Genomic DNA, 20,851 nt, shown 5'->3' on the forward strand with positions numbered 1-20,851 from the left:
ACAACTAAAAACCGCAAAAACTAGTTTACAAAATATATTACAACACGGACAGATATTACGTGTGGTATTAAGGGGTTAAAATACAATTTTACGCCTTCAAAATAAGAGCGGTGATTGGTCGCTATGGGCAACACTGCTGTTTTTACCGCGCCAGGGTTAGACCCGGCTGTCGCAGATAAATGATGTCATGGAAGAGACATGACCGATGTGTCTCTTTCAGGTGTAGCAATATGGCAGACGAAAACCCAGTGTAGCAAAATGCCTCCTGAGGCCATTTGGTGTAGCAACAGGGCGGCCGCGCTGGGAAGATATTCCGGGTGCGGTCTGCTGTGGGGGCGGGGTTTTCGCAGTAGCATTGTCAGTCCCGCCTAGTTTCCGTGTCAGATTGAAGAGCGGGGGAGCGCGTCACCCCCCGGAGCTGCCGCTGCTGTCCCGTGTATCTCGGCGGCGGAGCTGCTGGAAGATGTCTGCTATCTCGGCCTGGTTCTGGAATGAACGATTCTGGCTCCCACAGAACGTCACCTGGGCGGACCTGGCAGACACGGAGAGCGGGGAGCAGTACCCACGGGCTGGACATCTACTCTTCGCCTTCCCCACAGCGCTGGGGATCTTTGCATTCAGACTGCTGTTCGAGAGGTGAGATACAGAGATGCCCCGGAACATCTCCTGCCCATCCCGGCCTGTACCCGGCAGTCACTGGACTACCGCTGGCCACTGATGTGCCCATACAACCAGTACAGAACATCTGTGCGTCTAACCTGTCACAAAATTGTCCCGGACTACTGGTCCCTATCCATATGAACGTGATTGTGAGCTGACCGTCCCCACACATAAGTATGGAAAGATCCACTCAGTGACAACGTTAGCAGTGTGGTGCCCCGTCTGACATCAGTTGTGGGGCACAGGTGATGCTGGGAATTCATCTTAGGGTACCCTGTGCAAGCTTATGAAGGCTGCGTTCACACATCGCAGACTTTCAATGCTGTTTTTACATTTTGCAATGCAAAGCGTGAGATCTGTGTCAAATCTGCAACAAAATCCATGACCTGTGAACTCCTCCTTGTATGTGGTGGGGGATGTTCGATGCTCGATTCGCCCACAATCGGGTAATCTTATCGTTGGCCACGGATATCCTATATGGGGCATTGATAATATGATGGTGGCAGATGGCATATTAAGGCATCTATTACCTCCTCCTAAAGTTGCCCATACACGCCGCTTCTTTGTTCACCCACCACATGTCTGGCAGCGGCTCACCCCCCCCTCTCCCTATTATAATAAACTGCTCAGCCGACCGCTGTCTCGTGTATGTGCAGATATATAGATTGCCTAAGGCCGGGTTCAGACTATGCAGTTTGGAGCGGTGTTTTTGTTGAAGCCAGGATAGAATCTATAGAGTATGAATGAAAGCTGTGTACTTTTTGTCGTCTTCGGCTCTATCGCTAGATAAAAGTTCTGTGCGGTCCTGATGTCCTATAAAGAGGTCGGTCTGTGTGGATTGTATCCGGGATGACTCTGCGTGTGTTGTGATCGTACATCAGGAGTGACAATGAGAGTATAAAGAGAAGCCGATGTCCAGTGAACATCCTCCTCATTCACATGACTGTATTATGGCCTCATGTTGTACAGATCCGTGATATGACGCATGTACCGTCCCTCAGTGTGAATCAGATCCTATATAAACAACAAGACTGACCATCGCCGTATTCCGGAGGCAGCCGCCCCCAGTAGCGCTGCGTTTAGAGAAGATTACAATGCCATCCAGAGGCACCATAATGCCTGGCCACTTCTATTCCCAGGGGTCATCTGACACAACTCCCTCATGGCTCGGAGCAGAGAGCCGCTGACAAGTAATGGCGCTGCCTCCGGTGGACCTGGTCTGTACGTCTATCACCTCGTCGCCCATTTATTTGAATTGGCATAAGCAGCGACTATTTTTCATTTTCTTTTGGTTGTGATTTTGAGAAATCTTATTCCAAAATTGACCCATAGGACAACTTAGAATCACAATTTCCATGAGATTTTGCAGTATTGATGTCACTTGTGGGTGTTCAAACTGCCAACTACGCCAGTGCCCTGCAGTCCATTGCGCAAGTGTCTTTACCATAGTAACCAGGGCAGTCCTAGTCCTCCGCTATGCATGGGCAGGTGTTGCTGTGCCCTAACAACCTTCTCCCGTGTCAAGACTGTGCTGGGGCAATTTACGGCTAGAGAGAAATCACAGTGAAATGGCTCCAGCTCAGTATTGGTGTAGCCCTGGCCTGATGCTCCTTCACGTCTCTACAGTAACTTCCTCCAATCATAACCACTGACTGGTGGAGGCTGCCACATGCATGTCCACACATCGATGAGGGACCTTCTAAATTGGTGGCCGTTTCTAAACTGGTAAAAAAAATATATATTTTCAAATTACATCTGAGAAATTCCACTGTATCTGCCATTGGTATGCACTTCCTTTTGTTACATAATACAGGACGAAGGTTAGTCAATGTGGCAGAAGCAGCGCTCTTCTCTGACTGCAGGGATCTGAAAATGAATGCAAAATAGATTCTGCCCTCTGAATGTCTTGAACACTTGCGTTTCTACGTAAATTGAAGATAAACCGCAATTATAGAAGGTGCAGAAGAACCTGCACGCAGACCCCGCAGAAGAGACTAAATGTGTGTGGTGTCTGTGTTGCGGCTGAAGCATGTGACTTCCATGAAGAAGAAAACCGCGTAGCTCGCTGAGCTACGCTGTTTCCGTAAGTCCCATGGTAGTTAAGGAAATAGCATAGCTTGCGTGCTACGCTGTTTCTGTAACTGCCATTCATTACTATGGGAGTTCCGGAAACAGCGTAGCTCGTCGAGCTACGCGGTTTTCTTCATGTTTGAAAATAACATGCTTCAGTCAAAACACAGCGGTTAAACAGGGTTTAGGGGGCCCTGTTCTAGAGATCAGTACTGGACCCACATCTATCTGACATTTATGACATATCCTGTGGATGTCATAAATGTCCCTGATGGAAAAACCCCTTTAATATAGTGAGTGCAGGTAGGTGTATAATGGATGAGTGTAATATAGTGAGTGCAGGTAGGTGTATAATGGATGAGTGTAATATAGTGAGTGCAGGTAGGTAGGTGTATAATGGATGAGTGTAATATAGTGAGTGCAGGTAGGCAGGTGTATAATGGATGAGTGTAATATAGTGTGGGTAGGTAGGTGTGTAATATAGTGAGTGCAGGTAGGTGTATAATTGATGTAATATAGTGAGTGCAGGTAGGTGTGTAATATAGTGAGTGCAGGTAGGTGTATAATGGATGAGTAATATAGTGAGTGCAGGTAGGTAGGTGTATAATGGATGAGTGTAATTTAGTGAGTGCAGGTAGGTGTATAATTGATGTAATATAGTGAGTGCAGGTAGGCATATAATGGATGAGTGTAATATAGTGAGTGCAGGTAGGTGTATAATGGATGAGTGTAATATAGTGTTTGTATGTTCTCCCCGTGTTTGCATGGGTTTCCTCCGGGTACTCCGGTTTCCTCCCACACCCCAAAAACATACCCATAGGGAATTTAGATTGTCCCCATTGGGGCTCACAGTAAAAAAGTGGACCTCTGTACAGCGCTGCGTAATATGTTGGCACTATATAAGTAACTGAAATAAATAAATATAGTGAGTGCAGGTAGGTAGGTGTGTAATATAGTGAGTGCAGGTAAGTAGGTGTATAATGGATGAGTGTAATATAGTGAGTGCAGGTAAGTGGGTGCATAATGGATGAGTGTAATATAGTGAGTGCAGGTAAGTAGGTGCATAATGCATGAGTGCAGGTAAGTAGGTGTATAATGGATGAGTGTAGTATAGTGAGTGCAGGTAAGTAGGTGTATAATGGATGAGTGTAGTATAGTGAGTGCAGGTAAGTAGGTGTATAATGGATGAGTGCAGGTAAGTAGGTGTATAATGGATGAGTGTAGTATAGTGAGTGCAGGTAGGTAGGTGTATAATGGATTAGTGTAGTATAGTGAGTGCAGGTAGGTAGGTGTATAATGGATGAGTGTAGTATAGTGAGTGCAGGTAGGTGTATAATGGATGAGTGTAGTATAGTGAGTGCAGGTAGGTGTATAATGGATGAGTGTAGTATAGTGAGTGCAGGTAGGTGTATAATGGATGAGTGTAGTATAGTGAGTGCAGGTGGGTGTATAATGGATGAGTGTAGTATAGTGAGTGCAGGTAGGTAGGTGTATAATGGATGAGTGTAGTATAGTGAGTGCAGGTAGGTGTATAATGGATGTGTAGTATAGTGAGTGCAGGTAGGTGTATAATGGATGAGTGTAGTATAGTGAGTGCAGGTAGGTGTATAATGGATGAGTGTAGTATAGTGAGTGCAGGTAGGTGTATAATGGATGAGTGTAATATAGTGAGTGCAGGTAGGCAGGTGTATAATGGATGAGTGTAGTATAGTGAGTGCAGGTAGGTGTATAATGGATGAGTGTAGTATAGTGAGTGCAGGTAGGTGTATAATGGATGAGTGTAGTATAGTGAGTGCAGGTAGGTGTATAATGGATGAGTGTAGTATAGTGAGTGCAGGTAGGTGTATAATGGATGAGTGTAGTATAGTGAGTGCAGGTAGGTGTATAATGGATGAGTGTAGTATAGTGAGTGCAGGTAGGTGTATAATGGATGAGTGTAGTATAGTGAGTGCAGGTAGGTGTATAATGGATGAGTGTAGTATAGTGAGTGCAGGTAGGTGTATAATGGATGAGTGTAGTATAGTGAGTGCAGGTAGGTGTATAATGGATGAGTGTAGTATAGTGAGTGCAGGTAGGTGTATAATGGATGAGTGTAGTATAGTGAGTGCAGGTAGGTGTATAATGGATGAGTGTAGTATAGTGAGTGCAGGTAGGTGTATAATGGATGAGTGTAGTATAGTGAGTGCAGGTAGGTGTATAATGGATGAGTGTAGTATAGTGAGTGCAGGTAGGTGTATAATGGATGAGTGTAGTATAGTGAGTGCAGGTAGGTGTATAATGGATGAGTGTAGTATAGTGAGTGCAGGTAGGTGTATAATGGATGAGTGTAGTATAGTGAGTGCAGGTAGGTGTATAATGGATGAGTGTAGTATAGTGAGTGCAGGTAGGTGTATAATGGATGAGTGTAATATAGTGAGTGCAGGTAGGTGTATAATGGATGAGTGTAGTATAGTGAGTGCAGGTAGGTGTATAATGGATGAGTGTAGTATAGTGAGTGCAGGTAAGTAGGTGTATAATGGATGAGTGTAGTATAGTGAGTGCAGGTAAGTAGGTGTATAATGGATGAGTGTAGTATAGTGAGTGCAGGTAAGTAGGTGTATAATGGATGAGTGTAGTATAGTGAGTGCAGGTAGGTAGGTGTATAATGGATGAGTGTAATATAGTGAGTGCAGGTAGGTAGGTGTGTAATGGATGAGTGTAATATAGTGAGTGCAGGTAGGTAGGTGTGTAATGGATGAGTGTAATATAGTGAGTGCAGGTAGGTAGGTGTGTAATGGATGAGTGTAGTATAGTGAGTGCAGGTAGGCAGGTGTATAATGGATGAGTGTAGTATAGTGAGTGCAGGTAGGTAGGTGTATAATGGATGAGTGTAATATAGTGAGTGCAGGTAGGTAGGTGTATAATGGATGAGTGTAGTATAGTGAGTGCAGGTAGGCAGGTGTATAATGGATGAGTGTAGTATAGTGAGTGCAGGTAGGTGTATAATGGATGAGTGTAGTATAGTGAGTGCAGGTAGGTGTATAATGGATGAGTGTAATATAGTGAGTGCAGGTAGGTGTATAATGGATGAGTGTAGTATAGTGAGTGCAGGTAAGTAGGTGTATAATGGATGAGTGTAGTATAGTGAGTGCAGGTAGGTGTATAATGGATGAGTGTAGTATAGTGAGTGCAGGTAGGCAGGTGTATAATGGATGAGTGTAGTATAGTGAGTGCAGGTAGGTGTATAATGGATGAGTGTAGTATAGTGAGTGCAGGTAAGTAGGTGTATAATGGATGAGTGTAGTATAGTGAGTGCAGGTAAGTAGGTGTATAATGGATGAGTAGTATAGTGAGTGCAGGTAAGTAGGTGTATAATGGATGAGTAGTATAGTGAGTGCAGGTAAGTAGGTGTATAATGGATGAGTGTAGTATAGTGAGTGCAGGTAGGTGTATAATGGATGAGTGTAGTATAGTGAGTGCAGGTAAGTAGGTGTATAATGGATGAGTGTAGTATAGTGAGTGCAGGTAAGTAGGTGTATAATGGATGAGTGTAGTATAGTGAGTGCAGGTAGGTGTATAATGGATGAGTGTAATATAGTGAGTGCAGGTAAGTAGGTGTATAATGGATGAGTGTAGTATAGTGAGTGCAGGTAGGTGTATAATGGATGAGTGTAATATAGTGAGTGCAGGTAAGTAGGTGTATAATGGATGAGTGTAGTATAGTGAGTGCAGGTAAGTAGGTGTATAATGGATGAGTGTAGTATAGTGAGTGCAGGTAGGTGTATAATGGATGAGTGTAGTATAGTGAGTGCAGGTAGGTGTATAATGGATGAGTGTAGTATAGTGAGTGCAGGTAAGTAGGTGTATAATGGATGAGTGTAGTATAGTGAGTGCAGGTAGGTGTATAATGGATGAGTGTAGTATAGTGAGTGCAGGTAAGTAGGTGTATAATGGATGAGTGTAGTATAGTGAGTGCAGGTAGGTGTATAATGGATGAGTGTAGTATAGTGAGTGCAGGTAAGTAGGTGTATAATGGATGAGTGTAGTATAGTGAGTGCAGGTAGGTGTATAATGGATGAGTGTAGTATAGTGAGTGCAGGTAAGTAGGTGTATAATGGATGAGTGTAGTATAGTGAGTGCAGGTAAGTAGGTGTATAATGGATGAGTGTAGTATAGTGAGTGCAGGTAGGTGTATAATGGATGAGTGTAATATAGTGAGTGTAGGTAGGCAGGTGTATAATGGATGAGTGTAATATAGTGAGTGCAGGTAGGCAGGTGTATAATGGATGAGTGTAGTATAGTGAGTGCAGGTAGGTGTATAATTGATGTAATATAGTCAGTGCGGGTCGGTATGTCCCTTTTCTGCAGGAAAGTAATACCCTGCAGAATTTATGCAGCATGTGATCAGGATTTTTCTAACTCTTTCACACTTGTGTTAAACTGATTTCCTTAAGTTTTATATAATTTTTTTTTCTTTTATTTGTGGACTATTCAATGGTGCAGATGAGGGGACCATTTCAAATGCGGAGCTCTCCAAGGGAAAACCGCTCCTGATTTTCCCCGTGTTTTTTTTAGCAACTCGCGTTTTTTACGTCCGTTTTTGGAGCTGTTTTTCTAGTCCATGAAAAACTGCTCCAAATACGTCTCAAGAAGTGACATGCACTTCTTTTTCGCAGCTTTTTTTTTTTTTTTTTTTTTTCGCGGCTGTTCAGAACACGCAGTTTTTTCCCCATTGAAAACAATGGGCAGATGTTTGGCGGCCTTCTGATTCCGATTTTTATTTTTTATTTTTTTTGCCCGTTTATTGCCTGAAAAACGGCCGAAAATAAGCCATGTGAACATACCCTTAGGGCAAAGCACGCATCCATGTGTTTCCATAGCCCTCTATTCTTACAGTCCACGTGTGTTCCATCAAATGCCATGTGATGTCTAAGGGAACCTACAAAATGTGATCTGATTCTGCCTAAATCCTGACAGAATCCACAAGAATTCTGCCTTCAAAGAATGTAAATGGAGTTTATTCACGTTCTGCGTGTAATAACGACCACGGCGTGAATTTTAAAATCGAGTTCTCCCTATTGGTGCGGATTCTGTGCTGATACCTGCGGAATAGCTCCAATGAACTTCCTCATGCCAATCAGCGGTAGAAAGCCTAGATTCAGCTCTTCAAAAGCCTAGTGCAAACCCTGACCGTGTGAACATAGCCTAATAATAGACAGGAAAATATGATTGAAAATGGCTGTTAAATAGACACAAGTCACACGTCGCTGATTTTTTATTTATTTTTTAAAAACAGATTTTCAATGCAGATTTTATGCTTTGCAATGTGAAAGTGTAAGATCCATGTCAAATCTGCAACAAAATCGTATGCCTTGCCCTATTTAGCTCTGTATTTTACCCTTTGTTTTACAACACTAGTGGGCATTCGATGCGGCAATGCTTACAGATTTTTACTTCTATTGCAGTGTGGCTCTGTTTAGGCGATTGAACAGTCAGATTTGCGCTAAAGTTGCATGACCCGGCTGCTGCGGAATTCCCATGTCATACAATGATTGCCTGCACAGCTAATCACCTCTGTTATTGCATGTCCCTGTTATGGCCATTGGCTGCTGTGATCATAATGTTTGTGTTGGGTGCAAAGGTCGGCTTTTGAAACCTAATAAAATATTTTTTTCATTCAGCTATTTCAGATTTATTTTAGCAATTCAGACCCGACTTCTAAGGCCTTGTTCACGAAGTATTTTTGTAAGCCAGGAACGGACCTTTAAAGGGGTTTTACCACAAAAACATGTATCCCCTATCCACAGGATAGGGAAAACATGTGCGATCGCTGTGACCCCCCCCCCCCCCCCCCAGTGATGAGGAGCACGGTGCACCGAAAGTCCCCCGACGTTCTCTATGAGAACAGAGAGCTAGTGCGCATGCTCGCCCAGCGCCCCAATTTTTTTTTTATGGGACTTCCCCCGATTGCTGTCTCCAGCGGTTCCATAGAAACCAATGGAGCGCTGGTTGAGCATACGCACTAACGCTCCATTGAGCACTTCGGCGGACTTTGGTCTCCGCAGTCGGACCGCCAGCGATCACACATGTATACCCTATATGTGTTTTGGGAAAACCCCTTTAAATAGAAGAAATATATGAAGGTAGGCCGTAAAGTGTCTCCTCTCCTGGATCAAATTCTGGTTTTGGTTTTACAAATGCATTCAAAATCTGCAGCAAATCTGTACTGTGTGAACGGTGTAATGATGTGACTTAAACATCAGTTGTTTTTTTTTTAGAAAGGAATATATGGTTTGGTATCTGAAGTATGTTGATGATGAAAGTATAATAGAGTTACATGCAAGGGACGCATGATCACACACTACAAATTAGCTGCAGATATTTTTAGTCTGAACACCAGAAATAAAACCGCATAAACAAGCTGTGGAAATCCATTTCTCCCGTTGCCGTGCAATAGATGAAATCAATAGTAAAATCTGCATAGGAATCACCCCAAAAATCTGCATGCGAGGCTGAGCTCAGAGTTTTTTGCAGGAGGAAAATTCAAACAGAATTTTGAGGCAGATTTTGATCTGCCTGCACGTGGTTTGCCGCAATTTTCGCTGCGTTTTTCGCTTGCGCCCATTGAGCGCAACGGGCAAAAACGCAGCAATGGGAGGTCAGAGGCGTAAACGCCCGAAGATGGGGCATGACGCTGCTTTTAACCGTGGGAGACCTTTTTGGACATTTTTTAGCGCGGTTTCTGCGGGAAACGTGTTAAACTCAGTGTGAACAGGGCACTTACACTTGCAGATTTTGCAATGGATTTTAGGTCCCTCCGCAGTGGATAAATTCTGCTTTGTGTGAATCCAGCCTTAGGGCTCATTCAGACGAGCGTAATCCTCGTCCGTGTGCTGTGCATTGAAATCACTCACCGCATACGGACCCATGCAGTTCAATGGGGCCATTTACACATGCGTTATTTTTCACGCAGCGTGTGTCTGTTACGTGAAACTCACTGCTTGTCCTATATTGGTGCGTTTTAACGCACCTAGTCACCCATTTAAGTAGGTGCGTGAAAGCCACAGACGGCACATGGACAACATCCGCATGCTGTCCGTGTTTCACGCATCAAATGCATTGAAATGCAGAGAAATAAAAAAATTTAAAAAATGAAGTGCTTGCACGGACGTGAAAATCACATGCCACATGGAAAGCCCGCTGATGCCAATACGAGATCTAGCAAAAATGCTGCGTTTTTTTACGTGTGCAAATCGGACACGCTCTTCTGATTTGTAGCCTTAGTGAATACTGATCCGAGCTACACGAGTGTAATCTGCTAGGCCCTCACTCAGTGGCCTGTTTTTTTGGAATTGAAAGGTTTTTTTCCCAGGTTTCTCATTTATGGCATATCAAATGTCTGATCTGGTGCCCAGTCCTCTTTCCCCCGGATGAAAATTGGCAAAATATGCAGGGGGTTGTCTCTGTTATTGTCTATAGGAGATACATAGGAGTCTACCGGTGATCTGACCCTCAGACATCAAACATTGAACACTATGGACACATTTTGGTCTTGTCTTAAAAAAATTTTTTTTTTAAAAATAGAATAAAAAAAAAAAAAAAAGAGTATGTAGAAGCTGCAGAAAGCAGAGATGCACTGACGGCATGGCTGACCGGCTCCTGGAGGGCAAATTCAGCTCAAAACAGATGAATCTTTGGAAGCTGCAGAAGTAAGAATGATTTTCCTTTATTGTTTTTTTTTTATTTATTGATTATTTTTTTTAAAAGTCCATTACAAAAGTTTTTTTTTTTTTTTAAATTTTATTCTATTTTTTTATCACGAAACAAATGCGTTTTAATAATAAAAAGACTCTAAGGCTATGTTCACACGGAGTATTTTGGGGGAGGAATATCTGCCTCAAAATTCCGTTTGGAACTTTGAGGCAGATATTCCTCTCCCTGCACGCCGATTTTCGCGGCGATTATCGCGCCGTTTTTCTCCCGCGGCCATTGAGCGCCGCGGGCATAAAACAGTGAGAAATACGCTTTCTCCTGCCTCCCATTGAAGTCAATGGGAGGTCAGAGGCGGAAGCGCCCGAAGATAGGGCATGTCGCTTCTTTTTCCCGCGAGGCAGTTTTACTGCTCGCGGGAAAAAGACACCGACGCCTCCCATTGAAATCAATGGGAGGCGTTCTCGGGCCGTTTTTGCCGAGTTTTGTGACGCAGTTTCCGCGTCAAAAAACTCGGCAAAATACCCCGTGTGAACATAGCCTCTAAAGGTGTTCATAGCCTTTAATGGCATCCATGATGACCCCATCTCGCCATGTGAAGTGACTCCAGCATCCAGGCAGTTACAGCTTGGAGAGCTGGCCCCTTAGGTACATAGCTCTTTCCATAAAATGTGGTCTGACGCCCAATGTCTACTGTCCGGCGGAAAGGTTCAATCATGTTGAATTTCCTGGATAATTTATTCCCCTGGGAGATAAGCTGCGGTCAGAGGGGGGGGGGGGGGTCTTACCATTAAAAGAAACACACACACTTGCCTAAACGTAGTATTAGGAGAGAACTATTTCACCGATTAATCGTGGATGGCTTTTCAGACAACATTTGTAAATTTGTTTGGTTGTGGTCCAACTGCTCGGACCCCCCATGAAGCCCTGGAAAGATTACACCCAGTCTCCATTCTTAGTGGAAACGTAAATGTAATGTATGGAAACTGCTGAATGACGTGAAAAACCTTTTGAAGTCTGTTGACCTGAAACAACCTTGTTGCAGTCCTGTCGTGTTCTGTTTGTGACGACTTTCCAATACTGAACTAGTATTTAGGAATTGTAAACTTTTGCTCTCTTCTTCGCCATTTTGTTTCAATTTTTTTTTTAACTATTCCCAATCTATTTCAGAAGCAAGGATATATCATTTGGTCGTTTGTTTGGTCTTTCACCTTATTTATACTTCTCTTCTTTCAGTGCTTGCCAATGATCACTACGTGTTAATGCACCTTTAGACCTAGAGCATGTCTTGGCTTATTTAGAGAACTCCGCTATAGCACGATCCGCTCTGGAAGTTTCAGGACTGCGTTCATATACCAAAATCTTTTTTTTTTTTTTTTTTTACATTTCCTTTCATTACGTTTTATGTATCCTGCGATCAGTGGATTCCATCAGGTCAGCTGCACTGACAGCTCAAGTAAAAGCTGGCCCTGTGCGTCTCTTGACACGCAGGACCTTCCTTTACCGCATCAGTCAGTGCATCTGACCTGACGGAATCCGCTTTGACAACAGCAACGGGAAAGGCCGTCAATATGTGATTGTTCTTGGTCTGACTCACGCAGTGTCGGCAATTCATAGTGTGAACAGTAAAGAAAATGAAGGGGAAGCAGCGCTTGTATGAGTGCAGCGGCTCCATTAAAACCGCTGGTCGGCGGGGGTGCTGGGAGTCAACATTTTATTTGCCTGTCTGAACTCGCTGATTATGATAAGTAATGTAGAATTCAGGTGTCCATTTGTCTCACCGCGTGGGGGCAGGTATACCATATGTGTAACCCAGTAGGTAAGGGGGACCACTACTACCCTAAAGTTTCCTGCTAGTAGATTGTTAAAGAAACGTAAGGCAGGTTCTCTGTGATCAGCTGTTGGGAGACCAAAGGACTTGTGTACTGTGCTTGTACTTGGACCCGCTGCCGTCTGCCTGCCCTTGCACCACTGGTACGGGAAACTGAGGTTACTGGCATGGTTATGTTTGTATTGCCTGTTGGCCAGAGCTCATGTAATGACATTTTGTAGGTGGCGTTCTTTGATGAAAACAGGAGTTAAAGGGGTTTTCCAAGAAAAAAAATTGACCAAGAGGGGAAGAATGCCATAAAACAATAACAAACCATTACTCCCCCCACAAATCCCTTGGTGTGCCATCACCGCTTCCCCTGGTGCTCCTGGCACTTTTGACAGTGCTGCAGCCATGTGCCCATATACCCATGTGGTTGCTGCAGCCAATCACTGCCCTCCGTAATCTCGTGCTATATTCCAATGATTGGCTACAGCAATCACGTGGGTTTACGGGCACATCATCGCTACAGCACCATCAACAAAGCCTTGGGAAGCGGCTGCACTTGAACGTCCAAGAATTTGTCAGGTTTGTAATGGGTTTTATTTGATTGTTTTTGGCATACCGCCACCCCACATCTCTACCCCATTGCAAGATTTTTTGCCTATCTCCGAAAACCCTTTAATATTTGAATGTCCTGTGTACTGACTAGCGCTCGCTTTTGTTGTGTTGCCTTTAATGACCCACATAGTCACTCAGCAAAGTCATTAGCACTTATGGATTAGTTACAGGGAGATATCCTTGTCAGGGATTTGGTTGCAATCCCTTGTCTTAAATTGCATCCTCTACCTCCAAGAGATCTCTTGTCGTCTTACACTTACATAAACTCCAAGTAAAATGAACACTGATAAGCTACCGCCAGAAAACACTTTTTACGGTGTTAAATTCAACCATAGTTTGACTGGTGCCGATTAACCAACATTAGAAGGGGTACAATGGTTTAGAAGACAATGGGAATAATGAAGCGACTCCTATGAGTGTTTTCTTGTAATATCAAGTTGTGATCAATTTGGTTGCCTTGTTTGTAGACACAGCAACTGGTTTTAACACTTTGTCGCCATATCCTTTTTACGTTTTTTTGTTTTTTCCTCCCTACTTTGCAAAAGCCAAAATATTTTTTTATTTTTTTCCTCTATAGCCGTATGATGACTTGTTTTTTTGTGTGGATGAGTTGTAGTTTTAATGACACCATTTATTGTACCATATAATGTTCTTGGAAATTGGAGAGTTCTGGTAGAATGGAATAAACAGTTATTCCTTTTTTTATTTTGGGTGTCATTTTTACAGTATTATAATTTTATTTATTTTTACAGTGCTTTAGGGGATAAATGCGAATAGGGCTTTTCTTTAGGACTTTTAATAATAATTTTTTGTGTTTTTTAAAACAAAAAAGAAACACACAGGAAGAAGGGAGTGGGAGTTCTCAATTGTCGCTTTATTTCCACATTTCAAGGAAGAATAATAGAGGAATGGCACAACGCAAAGTTCTAAATAAAGAGGATCCAGTGTTTTATGGGGAATATTCACTCATATTTATTAAAACATGTCAGGTTTGTCCCTTCCTACCAGGCTGGCAGGTCTTCCAATTCTGACCAGGCTGTGGACTTAAGCTGGCCATACACTTTTTTTAGATGGCTGTCGGCTGAATGATCGTTCAGCCGACGGCTATTACTCTCGACTCCCCCGTATATGCGTTTTTTAATAGGGAGAAGAACAAAAGGATCGTTGGGAAAGAGTTGGGATGCCACCATACACATTAGACGGTCGGCTGGTCCCACCCAAATCTGCGGGTTTTGCCCCACGTACGTGTAACTTGTATGGCCTGCTTTACCGACAAGTCTATTGACTACCCATTATTTATACACACAAGCTGTATATCTCTGGCTCAGACACTTATCAGTGTTGTTTTCTATAGAACGCCCCCCCCCCCCCCCACCGCTTGATAGTTGGGTAATCATTGTGGTTAATTTTAAAGTGTGTTGGAGTGAATTACGCCAAACTTTATTAAAAGGGATACGCTCCGTCACCAGATTATAAGTGGCCTATCTTGTACATGATGTGATCGGCGCTGGAATGTAGATTACAGCAGTTTTTTTCTATTTAGAAAAACTATCATTTTTGACAGTTCTGACCTATTTTAGCTTTATGCTAATGAGTTTCTTAATGGACAACCGGGCGTGTTTTTTACTTTTTGACCATGTGGGCGTTGTACAGAGGAGTGTATGACGCTGACCAATCAGCGTCATACACTTCTCCTCATTCATTTACACAGCACATAGTGATATAGCTATATCGCTATGTGCAGCCACATAAACACACTATAACATTACTGCAGTGTCCTGACAATGAATATACATTACCTCCAGCCAGGACGTCATGTGTATTCAGAATACTGACACTTCGCTAAAGTTTCTGTGAGATTTACAGCAAGGCAAGCGTAATCTCGTTTTAAATGACATCTTGCAGTGTAATCTCGTTAGATTACGCTTGCCTTGCTGTAAATATCACACAGCCGCTACAGAAGTGTCAGGATTCTGAATAGACATCCCGTCCTGGCTGGAGGTAATGTATAGTCATTGTCGGGACACTGCAGTAATCTTATAGTGTGTGTATGTGGCTGCACATAGCGATATAGCTATATCGCTATCTGCTGTGCAAATGAATGAAGAGGAGTGTATGACGCTGATTGGTCACTGATTGGTCAGCGTCATACACTTCTCTCCACAACGCCCACTTGGTCAAAAAGTAAAGCACGCCCAGTTGTCCATTAAGAAACTCATTAGCATAAAGCTAAAATAGGTCATAACTCTGTCAAAAATTATAGTTTTTCTAAATAAAAAACTGCTGTAATCTACATTACAGCGACTATCACATCATGTACAAGATAGGCCACTTATAATGTGGTGACAGAGACTCTTTAATAAATTTGGCGTGTTTTGGTCTGTCCAAAGTCAGAAAATAAAATCTGATTTGCACCAAAAATTGCTTAGCTATTGAATTCATCAAAATCAAAGGTGGAGACCACACCCACTCCCAGTAAATCCCACCTACTTTTCTTGGCACTTTTCAAAACTGGCGAGTGCCAAAAAAAGTCACAAGTATTGTGAAGACCATGATTTGTAACTTTTTTAAGCCAAACTGGCACAAAACTTGATCTCCCCAATGTGTTTTAGTATGTCAGGGAGGATGGTAAACGTGTGCCATTGATGTTTGTCGTGATCCATCAAAGTCGATTTCTGGAGGCTTTTAATGTGACTTGTACTCTCACTCAAGGATCGACACATGGATGTGAAATGTCACCTTGTGGTGCTAAGGGAAAGGTGCGGTTACTAAGAATTACAGGAAGTACAGTAAAATATTAAGCAACGGTTTCCCACTGTATGTATCTGTCCTGCTTACTTTACTTGTGGTTACAGGCTGTGGTTAGATGCTGGCATCTTCGTGAAATGTGCGTAGATGTCCTTGTATCGGAGCCAGGTTACCTGCGAAACTGGCTTGTGTATAGGTTGATAAGGCCATGGAGTAAGTAGCTCCTGCTGAAATGCTAATTGTAAGATGAAATAGTTTTTAGTAAAGGATAGTGATTACATAGGGTGGAAAAAGACACATCCATTCTTTCTAAGGTTAATAATGGGAAATTGTCACATCGAACGTGCAGTCTGACCTGCCGGCAGCGTGTTATAGAGCAGTAGAAGCTGAGCAAATTGATATATGGTTTTGAGGAAATTTAGGATAACTTGTGTTTTATTGATCACTAACTTTCAGGAAACTTTGCATAAATTAATAAACAGGTGAATATAATAAACTTTGTAATGTAGCCACTTATCGGGCACTTCTCCCCCTTCCTCCTGCACTGATTCACCGATAAAATCAAGAAATGAGGATTATAGTCTTATTGAGGGATCAGGCTACGGCTGCCCATAGAAATTGATAAAGGGGGAGAGAGCAGAAGAGAAGCAGAGAGACCCAGAGGCTGCTGCAGCTTCTAGTAAGTGTTCTATCTCACCGCAGTTCTGGGTTTACAGCTACACTTCTCCTTACTGCTGTATGATATCCTCCACGCTGCTTCTGTTTCTGAAGGTGTCCTACAAAGAAATTAGAGGGCAAGATGTTCTCTTCTCTGTGTGCTTTGAATAGCAGACATAACAACTAGGATCTGCCCCCTAGCTCAGGGAAAACTGAGAATTAGAAAGAGCCTGCAGTGGGGAAAAATGCAGACTTATAATGGACAGAAAATGTTAGTCCTCATGTACACACACAACAACTTCTTCTGAAAAGTAATTTAATAGATTAGGTACGATTTAAATGGGTATTCCCAGAGTAGACCATTATTACCTATCCACGAGATAGGTGATAATTGTCTGTTGATCGGTTGGGCTGCCAGTGATCAGAACGATGTCTTTAACCCCTTCCCTCTTTGGCCACTTTTGACCTACCTGACTCATTTTTCTAATCTGACATGTTTCACTTTGTGGTAATAACTTTGCTTTTACCTATCCAAGCGATTCTGAGATTTTCTCGTGACACATTGGACTTTGTTACTGGCAAAATGTGCTCGATACTTTCAGTATTTAATTGTGAAAAACACCAAAATTTAGCGAAAAATTGCAAAAATTAGCATTTTTCTAAATGTAAATGTATCTGCTTGTAAGGGTACGGCCACACGGAGTGGCCCTGACACTGTCGCAACTCAGTCCACAACCACGCCGGCACCATGTAGGAGCGGCTGACAAATACCTTGTTAAGAGGTATTCCGGTGACATGCGCATGCGCACTTCCGCTCTATTCATTCTCTATGAGAGCGCCGGAGATAGCCGAGTGCAGTGTCCGGCTTTTTCCGGCGCTGCACTAGAGAATGAATAGGAGGCAAGTTGTTGTAATTTGCAAAATCGTGCGGCCATGAAGGGTGTATTAATTAATGGCCGCACGATTTTAAAGAAAAAAGGGCCGGTTTACCCGCGTTAACATGCGGTCACTAACAGGCTGTTTGACAGCCGCGCCGAACATGGTGCCGGCGCGGTTGTTAGCCGCGTTGCGACAGTGTCAGGGCCGCTCCGTGTGGCTTTACGCTAATACAGGCAGTTATACCACACAAAATTGTTGCTACTTAACTTCCCCCATATGCCTACTTTAGATTGGCATTGTTTTTTTGAACATCCTTTTATTTTTCTATGACATCACAAGGCTTTGAACTTTAGCAGCAATTTCTCATATTTTCAAGAAAATTTCAAAAGTCTTATTTACAGGGGCCAGTTCAGTTGTGCAGTGGCTTTTAAGGGCCTTATATATTAGAAACCCCCAATAAGTCACCCCATTTTAAAAACGTCACCCCTCAAAGTGTTCAAAATAGCATTTAGAAAGTTTCTTAACCCTTTAGACGTTTCACAGGAATTAAAGCAAAGTAGAGGTGAAATGTACAAATTTAAATATTTTTTTTTTTTTGCAGAAATTCATTTTTAATCCATTTTTTTTTGTGAGTTTTACCAGAGAAACACACACAATATTTATTGCCCTGATTCTGCAGTTTTTAGAAATATCCCACATGTGGCCCTAGTGTGGTAATGGACTGAAGCACCGGCCTCAGAAGCAAAGGAGCACCTAGAGGATTTTGGGGCCTTCTTTTTATTGAATATATTTTGGGCACCATGTCAGGTTTGAAGGGCTCTTGCGGTGCCAAAACAGTGGAAATCCCCCAAAAGTAACCCTATTTTGGAAACTACATACCAAGGAAATTATCCAGGGGTATAGTGAGCATTTTGACCCTACAGGTTTATTGCAGAAATTATTGGAAGTAGGGCGTAAAAATTAAAATCGCCTTTTTTTTCCCAAAGAAAATGTAGGTTTAGTTTTTTTTTTTTCATTTCCACAAGGACTAAAGGGGGAAAAAGCACTACAACATTAGTAAAGCAATTTCTCCCGAGTAAAACAGTACCCCACATGTGGTAATAAACGGCTGTTTGAACACACGGCAGGGCTTAGAAGGGAAAGAGCGCCATTTGGCTTTAGGTGCTCAAATTTAGCAGGATTGGTTTGTGGAGGCAATGTCGCATTTGCAAAGCCCCTGAGGGGACAAAACAATGAAAACACCCAAAAAGTGACTCCATTTAGGTAACTGCACCCCTTGTGGAATTCAGCTACGGGTGTAGTGAGCATTTCGACCCCACAGGTGTTTCATAGAATTTATTAGAATTGGGCAGTGAAAATAAAAACCATCCCTTTTCTTCAATAAGACTTCGCATTAGCTCAAAATGTCTCATTTTCTCAACAAATAATGGAAAAAAAGCACCGCAACATTTGTAAAGCAATTTCTCCCAAGTACGGCAATACCCCATATGTGGTCATAAACTGCTGTTTGGGCACACGACGGGGCTCAGAAGAGAAGGAGCGGCATTTGGCTTTTGGAGTGCAGATTTTGCTGGATTGGTTTTCTGGTCACTGTCGCATTTGCAAAGCCCCTGTGGGAACAAAACAGTGGAAACCCTCCAGTTGTGACCACATTTTTGAAATTACACCCCTAAAGGTATTCACCTAGGGGTGTAGTGTGCATGTTAAAGGGAATGTGTTGCCAGCAAAACATGTTTTTTTTTTTTTTTTTTTTTTTTTTTTAGTTAAACAATTAGTGTGTAGGTGATTAAACATTGTTCTAATTTTTTTATTTTTTTCACGAGTCAGGAAATATTATAAATTGGATTCAATTTATAATATTTCCCAGCACTGGTCACTAGATGGAGCAATTCCCAAAATTGCAGCATTGCATGTGGTAAAGCAACCACATTGCTTTATGCTGCAAAATTGGGAAAAAATCCCTCGCTCTAGTGAGCTCTCAGAATCCCCCCCTCCTTTATCCTGGCTATTGCTGGGAGAAACTAGGGGATTGAACGGTCAAACCTCCTACACTGTGTGTCGCCATTTTTTGAGCTAACACACAGTGTAGAAGGTTTACATACACTAGTAAACACACACTGAAACACGAACATACATAGAAATCACTTACCAGCTTCAGTCGCCGCCGCTACCTCCGGTCCGTCCGCTCCGTCTGCTGCCGCTGCTCCATGTGCACAAGTCCGGAAGCCGCGACCGGAAGTAGTAATCTTACTGTCCGACCGCGACTTCCGGTCCACAGGAAAATGGCGCCGGACGGCGTGCATTTCAAATTGGACTGTGTGGGAGCGGCGCATGCGCCGTTCCCACACACACGGCGTACACCATAGTGGATGGAACGGGCCCCGTTCGCAGTCCCTATGGGACTGGAGCTGCCGTATTCCATGTCTGTATGTGTCGTTAATCGACACATACAGAAATGGAAAAAAAAATGGCAGCCCACATAGGGAAGAAAAAGTAAAAAAATAGAAAAAAGTAACACACAAACACACAAATAAATATAAACGTTTTTAATAAAACCCTAACATAAAACTGATATAAAAAAAAAATATTTGGTGACACTGTTCCTTTTAATCCTGCAGGTGTTTTGCAGAAATTAGTGTGCACTCGATGTTGCAGAGTAAAAATGGTTTTTTTTCCATAGATATGCCAATATGTGGTGCCCGGCTTGTGCCACCATAACAAGACAACTCTCTAATTATTATGCTGTGTTTCCCAGTTTTAGAAACACCCTACATGTGGCCCTAATCTTTTGCTTGGACGCTTGACAGGGCTCAGGAGTGAAAGGAGTGAAAATTGAGGCCGAATTTGGCGACTTACAAAGTATTGGTTCACAATTGCAGAGGCTCTGATGTGAAATAATAAAAAACCCCTGTGAAGTGACCCCATTTTGGAAACGACACCCCACAAGGCATTTATTAAGAGGTGTAGTGAGCATTTTCACCATACAGGACTTTTCCATAAATTATTTCGCTGCGGATAGTGCAAAGTAAAAATATTCATTTTTCCCTAGATATGCTATTTTGGTGGCAAATATGTTGTGCCCAGCTTGTGCCACTAGAGACACGCAAAAAATTGTTAAAAGGGTTCTCCCGAGTATGGCGATGCCATATATGTGGAAGTAAACAGCTGTTTGGGCACGCTGTAGGGTTCAGAAGAGAGGTAGCGCCATTTGGCTTTGGAGTGTGGGTTTGCTTGGTAGTAGATTTCTTTGAGTATTGCTGGTGTTTCTGTTTAGAATGTTTGGGGTACATTGTAAGCTGGGCAGAGTACTTCAGGGGCATAGTCAGGGGGTATAATTGGGGTAAAACAATCCATAGATGTGTGTTACGCTGTGAAGCAATCCTTTCTGCACAGGCCGATGTTGCACTGATAAATGGTCCTTTTCTTTTTTTTTTAAAACATTTTTTTTATTAGTTTATCAAAGAAACCACAGGTTACAGATAATACATTTGGTACAGAATTTCCTTGCAAGGAAGTACCTATGTGATGCATATCAACAATTGAGAAGTAACCTGTGGAGGGGGAAGGGAAGACAGAAGGAAAAAAATTAACCGGGGAGGGTGGGGGAAACCAGGATACACACCAAGTATACATTGATTAGTACAACATTTTAGTACCTTTAACAATACATCTCCCATGAATCACCATCTTCTGTGGACTATATTGCTCAGCAAGGGA

At 42.7% G+C, this 20,851-nt stretch overlaps 1 protein-coding gene across 2 annotated transcripts in view; it reads left to right on the forward strand.

Annotated features, from left to right (window-relative positions):
- Nucleotides 1–211: 211 nt before the first annotated feature.
- Nucleotides 212–20,851, forward strand: part of CERS5 (ceramide synthase 5) — a 67,162-nt gene continuing 46,522 nt past the window's right edge. The window contains exon 1 of one of the 2 annotated variants that reach the window (XM_075851801.1): nucleotides 212–636. In XM_075851801.1, the coding sequence (XP_075707916.1) occupies nucleotides 464–636 (173 nt within the window). In that variant the 5' untranslated portion in view covers nucleotides 212–463. The remainder of the gene's footprint in view (nucleotides 637–20,851) is intronic. The other variant, XM_075851800.1, reaches the window with a different exon arrangement.

This window comes from Rhinoderma darwinii, chromosome 2 (genome assembly GCF_050947455.1).
Source record: "Rhinoderma darwinii isolate aRhiDar2 chromosome 2, aRhiDar2.hap1, whole genome shotgun sequence".
NCBI classification, from domain to species: Eukaryota; Metazoa; Chordata; class Amphibia; order Anura; family Rhinodermatidae; genus Rhinoderma; species Rhinoderma darwinii.